This window comes from Magnolia sinica, chromosome 16 (genome assembly GCF_029962835.1).
Source record: "Magnolia sinica isolate HGM2019 chromosome 16, MsV1, whole genome shotgun sequence".
NCBI lineage: Eukaryota > Viridiplantae > Streptophyta > Magnoliopsida > Magnoliales > Magnoliaceae > Magnolia > Magnolia sinica.
Window position 1 is genome coordinate 28,576,041 of NC_080588.1, and position 8,688 is coordinate 28,584,728.

At 42.0% G+C, this 8,688-nt stretch overlaps 1 protein-coding gene across 10 annotated transcripts in view; it reads right to left on the bottom strand.

Moving 5' to 3' along the window:
- Nucleotides 1-8,238, bottom strand: part of LOC131228629 (pentatricopeptide repeat-containing protein At4g20740-like) — a 27,454-nt gene extending 19,216 nt beyond the window's left edge. For all 10 annotated transcript variants that reach the window (XM_058224415.1, XM_058224420.1, XM_058224419.1 and 7 more), the window contains exon 1: nucleotides 5,863-8,238. In XM_058224415.1, the coding sequence (XP_058080398.1) occupies nucleotides 5,893-8,031 (2,139 nt within the window). In that variant the 5' untranslated portion in view covers nucleotides 8,032-8,238 and the 3' untranslated portion in view covers nucleotides 5,863-5,892. The remainder of the gene's footprint in view (nucleotides 1-5,862) is intronic.
- Between the last annotated feature and the right edge of the window lie 450 nt (nucleotides 8,239-8,688).

Sequence of the window (8,688 nt, forward strand, 5' to 3'; positions counted from 1 at the left end):
AACTGGTGTTTTGATCATCTGTCAGAGGAAGAGACAGATTGGTTGGAATATCTCATTGAGTAGGAAGTAGTGTATGCAGTTACTACTTTTGGATAGAGATAAAGCACCTAGACATGATTGTTTCCTTATTGTGTTCCTCCAAGTGTTATAGCCTTATGGGAGAAGATGAATATGAATCTTCTGGATTCCATCCCAGAATTCTACAGTAGGGGGAAGTTCTTCATTTATTGCTTTGGTCCTTAAGAAAGATGGACGTAAATGTCCCAAACATTTCAGAACAGTAAGCTTAGTAGGTGGCCCCCCAATAAACAATTGGTGAAGACATTGGCAACAAGGCTAATGAAGATCTTGGGTGGAGTGATCTAAAAAGTGCAAGGTTCATTCGTGCATGGGAGGTCAAGGTTTTTTTTGAAAATTTATCGGCAAAAATAGGAAAACATGTAAAACACAAAAATCTATCATTTTCTACATTTAACATGTATTCAATCGTGAATCAGCCCAGTCTTTGATCAGAATGTTGTTTGTTGGCTTATCTGCTGATAGTCAACCAAATAGGCCCAAAGTGAACACAAATCAAGCATGACTTATTAGATCAGAGGGGGGCCAAACCATACCCATTTTTTTCAAAACCATGTTTTAAAGCGACAGATTGCAGTTTAGCATCACACCACACACACCTTAATTAGACCCTGGGATGTTAGAGGTTGCTACTAGGGTCAATGCCTTGAACACCTCAATTCTTTACCTCTCCATTTAACTCCTTAAAACAAGTTCCCTTGTATTTCATGTGCGTACTAATTGGGGATAATAGTGTAGCAGGATGGCTTTCTTGACAGCTACCATAATCAGTAATCACAATAAGGCCAGGATAATGATGGCGCCTTTGTAGGGCCTTAATGCTATATTATCTTTTATTACTCTAATAGTGGAAGGAAACTCTTTTAAAGCTAAAGTAACGTTCAATTGATAGTGAAGCTACTATTAGAAGCAGAATAGCGAGATAGAAAGCTAGCTGCAAGTTTAATGCTCCGCGATTGTGGGATCTGTTGGAAGTCAGAGAATGTGGCAAAACGCATGCTTTGTAATTTTGTCACTTAGTAATTGAGATTTGCAAAGGAGAGCAAAATTTGATAGAAAGGAAAGCAAGCATACTTGAAAGCCCAAAAAACAAAAGATACCAGAGAAGAAAAAAAAAATTTTAAAGAGAGAGAGAGAGAGAGAGAAGAAGAAGAATTATTTTTATTTTTTTAAAAAAAAAATAAAGGAGAACTAACACAAATATTACAGCAAGATATTCTGGACATTTCTTTTCTTCTTTTTAATGGAAACTATAAATCTTAGAGGTTTTTACCAAGAAATTCCTATTGATTTATGTTTTTTCATAAATATGCTTAGACTCCTGAGCATGGTGCGCCGTAAAGGCCGTTATGGGGCTGTAAAGGCAGTTATGTGAAGGTAACAATGGCAACCATTACACCATACAAGGTCATAACAGCCGTTATTGAAAAAAATGACCCATAACCGTCATTAACGGCGCATTACATCCCCTATAAGGACCATAACAGCCCCATAATGGTCTGTTACAGGGCAGATACAAGTTTCACAAGAAAAAAAAAAAAAAAATCAACGTTACGGGGCAGATATAGGTTTTTCGGGTTTTTTTTTTAATAAAAAATGATATTGTAACGACTATTGGGGGGGAGGCGTAACAACCTTTATGACCCGTATCATAAAGGTAACGTTGGTGACCATTACGGCCACCGTTATTGTTATGGAATACCTTGCTCCTAAGTATTTACCAAATCAGGGTTTGAAAAGACCCATTTGCCCCCATCTTGAGAATGGAATGGTAGACCAGTTGCATATGAGTCAAGTACATGCTCGGTCAATACAAATCCCAAAAACACACACACACACACTCTCTCTCTCTAGTCATCCTCTTAATAAATGCCACGCGTTCGATGTCCACACCTGGTGTTCCGTAACGGTAACGGTGGCCATAATGGCCACCGCCATTAACTTTACGATATGGGGCATAACGGCTGTTACGGCCCCGTAACAACCGTTACGGTGTCTCTTTTTTATTTTTTTATTTATTGAAAAAACCCACGAAAAACCTGTATCTGCCTCGTAATGTTGATTAAAAAGTATGAAAAAATCTATATATGTCCCATAATAGACCATTATGGGGATATTATGGCCTTTATAGGGGATGTAATGTGTCGTTAACGGTAATTACGGGTCATTTTTTTTCATAATGGCTGTTACGGCCGTTACGACCCCGTAACGTGTAATGGTTGCCACCGTTACCTTTACGTAACGGCCTTTATGGCACACTATGCCACACCATGTACATGTTAAGCTCCACCATGAACATCACCAAGTAAAAGAATCAGGCCACTAGTTGATCAGGTGAGCCACACCATTCGATTTAACAAATAAGCAATGCTTTGCATGGAAGGGTCCCCTAGAAGTTCAAAGTCCATTGACACCCCTGATTCAATCCATGATAGGGTCTAATAGATGGACATGCTCATCCATACAACCCCGTAACAACCGATATCTAGTGAAAGCTGTTAGATTTTAAAAGTTTATTAAGTTAACAAGCGATATCTAGTGAGGCATGGTAGAGTCCTCATAATCTTATGAAAAAACCTACATCTGGTGATCCAAACAGAAGATCTACTGGGATGACCCACTATGGATATGTGGGGCCCATTGTTTGGTGATTTAAATAGTAGATCCACTTGGACCTACTGTGGATGGGTGACACCACAGTAATGTTCTTCACTAGAAGGCATAATCCTTCATTATTTAAACCATAAGCTATAAAAACGGGGCCCACTAAATGGATGGTAGCATGTTATTAAGGATGGGCCTTACTTAAGCAGAGGCCTTGTACATTGGATTGAATCATGGGTCATTGATAAGCCATTCCCAAAAAATAACCTTGATTTTAGGTTGCCATAAAGCTAAACAAGCAATGGGCCCACATTAACTGAAAAGAGACTAAAGATCGCTAACTAACTTCCAATATGGGAGGTGCAGGAGTGTGGTCTATCATAGGTTATGTATGGTATACTCTAGTTTTTTGCTATAAGTGGGCCATGATGGTGCAGTGATACAAATCATTGTTGTGGGTGGCATCGTGTGTCATAAAGGCCATTATGAAAAGGTAACGGTGGCAACCATTACACGTTACAGGGTTGTAAAGGCCGTAACGGCCATTATGGAAAAAAAATGACCCATAAAGGTCGTTACAACCCCCGTAACAGCCCGTTATGCCCCCCGTAAATGCCCAGTAATGGTCCGTTACAGGACCGATACGGGTTTTTTGGATTTTTTTTTCAATTTAAGAGAGAGAGAGAGAGAGAGAGAGACCGTAACAGCCGTTACACCCCGTATCATAAAGGTAACAGTGGTGGCTGTTACGGCCACCGTTACCGTTACAGAATACCTTGGTGGGTGGGCCTCAACGTGGAATCAACCGTGTTCTCAAGTCCTTGAATATTGGAAGATTCGAGCCACCCATCTTGGTCTTTTTCAATTGATGCAGACTATTGTTGGTATACTTCTGACTGGCCGTTTGCAGGCTGGAGATTTAGAGGGTAGAAATTTTCAAATTCAAGTTGGTTTTGGGGGATGAGCCATCCAAATGGATCTAATTGAGGTGTATGGTATGTAGGGGGTCTTGACGGGCCAGGTTAGGACAGAGCCAAGCTCTATCCAAGCCCAAGACACGTTGTTCAACATAGGCCCAAGTCTGGCCTGGACCCATGATGAGCCAAAATAGTTCCAAGCCAAGCCTAGACCAAAGTGTTTATGCTAGGCCCAAGCCCGAGTGTTTCTTAGGTGGACCACAAGCTACAAAACAACTTGAAAGAGGGTTTCCTTAGAAAACCTTGTTTCTTTCCTACAATTTCTCTCAATCCAAACTGTGCCTAAGATCATTAACCCATAGATTTTGATTTTATCTTCAAATCAAAGAGAGGGAGAGACGGAGAGGGAGAGAGGGAGAGAGAGAGAGAGAGAGATGGGGCCATGTGGGTAGGGTTGTTAATTGTTTGGATGGAGAGAGAGACAGAGAGGGCATGGGTTGTAGAGAGATGAGAGAGAGATGGGGGGCGTGGGTTGGAGTAAAATGAGAGGGGGTTTCTTATCCGTTGTGTATAATTACAAAATTGCCCTTTCAAACCCTAATAGGCCAACCCGGGTTGGCTCAGGCTGAGTATACGGGCTATTGTACACAGTACAAACCCGGCCCGATTGAGAAACGAGCTTGAATTTTAAGCCAAAGCTCACAGCCCTTAGGCCTAATACTCCAGCCCAAGGCAAGCCTGGCCCAAAAACTTGACAAGCCAACTTGGCCCATTGACAACTTTAATGGTATTCTTCAGTGAGTTTGACGGTCTAATGAGCCCAAATTTGATGAGCCACAATTCAACATATTGAAGATCCTAGCCATTTGCATGCTTTTGTTCATTTCATTGCACCTATTCAAGGGTCAAGAAGAAAGAATAGAGAGACGGAGAAGAGAGAGAAACAAGAGAGACGAGATCGTAAGGCTTCTTTTAGCATAGAGGGAGAAGAGAAAAATGAGGGAGGAGAGCTTCTTCTTTTTTGGATTTTATGTGGGCCAAGAGCATACTCGAGAAATTTGAAACCAGCTGTACTTGTCTCTCCCATTGTTCTAAATTGCTTGAGAAAATGGATGAGAGGTAAATGGGTCTTTTCACCCCTCATTTGTACAGTGGAAAGCATTGTTTGGTAAATATGAAAATTAAAGTCATTTTTTAGAGAAACCATGAAAAGAGGAATTTTCTAGTAAAAATCCCAAAATCTCATAAGAACCAAACAAAACTAAGGATATTTTTAGTTACTTCTTACCAGAAGAAGAAGAAAAAAATGTAAAGTAACATCTAGAGATTTCAATTCCACAAAACATGAAGTACATCAGGATTCAGGACCAATCAAGTTAGCCCTGAACAGTTGTTTGAATTCACTCATTCCACATCTGGGGCGCATTTGGATGTCTTCGAATCACACTCGAGTGGAATTAATTTCCGCAAGAAAATGAAAAGAACATAAACTGATAAGCCACTCATTTCTACTCCTACATCCATCATACCCGCTTGACAAAAAAGTGATAGCCTAATCGGTTCCATGCATTTCCAAAACGCGGTGCTTTTGAATGCAGAGTGGCCACAACATATTTCCCTTGGAAACATGCTCTGCATGTATGTCCAAACATAGCCACATTACATGCTACCATTGTTCCTCAGTGTACTCGAAAAGTTTACAACCTATCCCAATCAAATGGAGAACAATTATCTACAAGGCATTCTGGTATGGGAAGAATAAGTACACATGCAGGTGGAAAGCAGAAGCAGCAGCCAACAGTCAGCTTCTAAATCAATTAAAAAGAGAATAATTGGGGGGGAGTAGGATGGTGGCTACAAAAATACTATATTTCCGAATGTTAGGGGATCCTTGGACAGTGGAAATCTAAAAAAAGGACATGGAAAACCAGCATGGAACCCACAAGAATTGGAGAACTGCGGATGTTGTTTGGTTTTGGAGTGTAGTTTTCCATGGAAATGTTAAAAAAGTTGACAATAAAAGGGTGAGAGACATCACTCATAGCCTAGGAAATCTATTTAACAGCTTTTTTGAAACAGATTGATGTCCATGACATTTTGAGTATAGCCTTGGAAATGGAAATGATTTCTGACCCTACTTCCATTTCACAAATAGAGGAAGAGAAGATTTTCTTGGAGAACCTCTTCATTTCCAAGATACACAATGTTCCCAAAGTTATCCTAACATAAAAATTCAAATTGAAATTCACGTTATGGGTGGTACCTGAAATTTCCATTCAACAAGGCGGTGAAATTAAGTTACTAGTAGCTTCAACTTGGATTCAAGGCCGAAAAACTTCAACCCAGAAAGCACCAATCCTGCCGTTGCCGTCTTCAAATGGTCAACAAGTAATTCATCATATATAATCGATTTAGCTTCCGTGAGAAGATTGCGCTTCCCCATGATTGCAAACACCTTCCTAGCTTCATCCGAACTCCCATGCTTACATAGGCCATAGATAATGGCACAATATATGAGATCATCCGGTGGGCATCCTTGTTGCATCATCTCATTTAATACCTCAACCACCTTCTCGGCGGTTCCCGATCTGCAAGCATGCAGAACAGTAAGAGTGTACTTGAACTCAACAGGTCCATTGGTTACATTGCCCAAGCAATCCCGAACTAACATAAGAGCTGCATTGATCTCTCCGATCTTGCAAAGACCTTTGACAAGAGAACAGTACGCAGCAATGCTCGGTGTCCAAGACATCTCCTTCATCTTGTTATAACAAGAACACGCCTCTTTGAGATCCCCAACATCAACCAAACAAGGAATTACATTACTATATGTGGAAAAATCTGGTTTAAAATCTGAACCCTTCATTTCCTCAAAGAGGGATAATGCCCTTTTTGTTTCCCCAATCTTATGAAGGTTCTCAATAAGGATATTGAAATTTGAAATGCTACAATACCCTTCTACCTTCAATGCTTCAAAAACCTCCAAGGCCTTCAGCACTCTCTCTTCCTTCCCAACCATGAATGAGAAGAACTTCGACAGACCATCCATTACTGAGATACCCAATTTGCCCATTTGCTCAAGCAACTTACAAAAGTCATCAATTCTACCATGCTCTGCATACACTACCAACAACGGATTTATTGTTTCAAAGCTCGGAACAAGACCCTCACGGACCGTGATTTGGAAAAGCTTATAACCCTTATCGGCCCGATCCGCATTACACAAACCTTCAATCAAAGAGTTATAAATCGATAAATCTGCCCTATAACCCAACCCCGTCATCTCCTTCAAAAGATCACAAGCTGAACCAACCTTCCGATTTGCCACAAATGCCTCTATCAATGAACCATACACAGCCCTGTCAATCAAACACCCCTTCCCCCTCATCTCCTTAAAAACCTCATAACCCTTCTCGACCTTGCCCCCCTTACATAACCCAGTAATCAGAGTCGTATAAGCCACGGCATCTGGCTCGACTCCGTCACGGCCCATTTCCTCCCAAACCCGCAAACACCCATCTAAGTTCCTTTCACCTATAAATGCCCGAACCATTGCCGTGTAAGCGAAAACATCCGGCTTACACAATTCCCGTCTCATTTTCTCCAAAAGCTCAAAAACCTCATCAATGCAGCCAGCCTTACACAACCCTTTAACAAGAATCATGAATGTGACACCCTCTTCCTTCAAACCGTCCTCTTTAAAATCGTCGTAGACTGATAATGCCAAATCCAAATGGTTGGTCTTTATGAGGGCGTCCAAGACTCGATTATACAGAAACACCCGCGGACGAATCCCAAACTTTTTCATCTTTTCATACACATAATAAACACGTAGGCCACGGCATGCATCGGAGTGGATTCTGATAAGAATTTCGAATTGTTTTTCACTGGGCTGCTTGCCCTGCAAGCCCATGAGCTCGAGGACCTGATCAGCGGACCGGAAGCGGCCCGCCCGATTCAAGCAATAAGCAAATGCATTATAAGAAGAGAAATTGTGTTTGTACCCCTTTTGCTTGCCGGCCCAGAAGAAGAATTTGGAAGAGATGTTGGGGTCTGTCTGGACTTTGAGGATTTCAGCGACGAGGTCGGGGGTGACGCGACGTAGCTTGTGGAGGTCGGCAATGATGGGTGGGCCCCAGTGGCGGTGCTTGCGAAAGGAGTTGCAGATGTAGCGAGCGATAGGAGAGAGGTGGCGGGTGACGGAGAGGAAGGCTTGGGAGGGGAATTGGGTGGTGGATGGTGGGGAGGCGGAGTGTGGGTCCCATTTCTGGAGATCGAAAGGGGCAGGGAAGGGGACGGGGGAGATGGGTTTTGGGGTTTGGGTCAGGCGATTGGAGAAGAGGCCGCCGCGGACGATGGGGCGGTTTTGGGAGGGTTTGCGGTGGCCGTAAAAGAAGTGGAATTTGGCGGGGGAATGAGGTTGAGGGGGCATTTTGGTGTGAGTGATTAGCAGTTGTTGCCTTTGTTGTTGCTGCTGCTATTGTTATCGTTGCTGGCCTTTTTTTTTAACTTCGTATCCTTCAAAAGAAGTGGTAATTTGTTGTTGGTTGTTTTACTATTTTCGTTCCTTTCGTTGTAGTTGTCCTTGTTGATGAAGAAGAAGAAGCAGAGAGGGGCTGCTTCGGGGCGCGGGATTCGATACTACCCTCACCAATACGGAAACGGATTGGCTACTCCCCTGACACCAGCCAATGGCTGGTGGTGGCCCCACCATGATGTATATTTTTCATCCATTCCGTGCATCTATTTCTACCGATCATTTTACGGTATGAGACAAAAAATGAGATATATTCCAATCTCAAGTGGATCACATTGCAGGAAACAGTGTTGAATGAGCGTCGACCATTAAAAACATTTTGGGGGCCATAAAAGTTTTGGATCAAGCTGATTTTTGTTTTTTCCCTTCATCTTGGCCTGTATGACCTAATCAACAGATTGGATGTCAAATAAACAGTACAGTAGGCCTTAGGAGGATTTTAATGGTGGATATCTAATCTCTATTGTTTTCATGTGGTGTAGTCCATTGAGACTTACATCCCTTTTATTTTTGGTATCAAGCCCTCAAATGATCTTTAAAGATGGATGAACC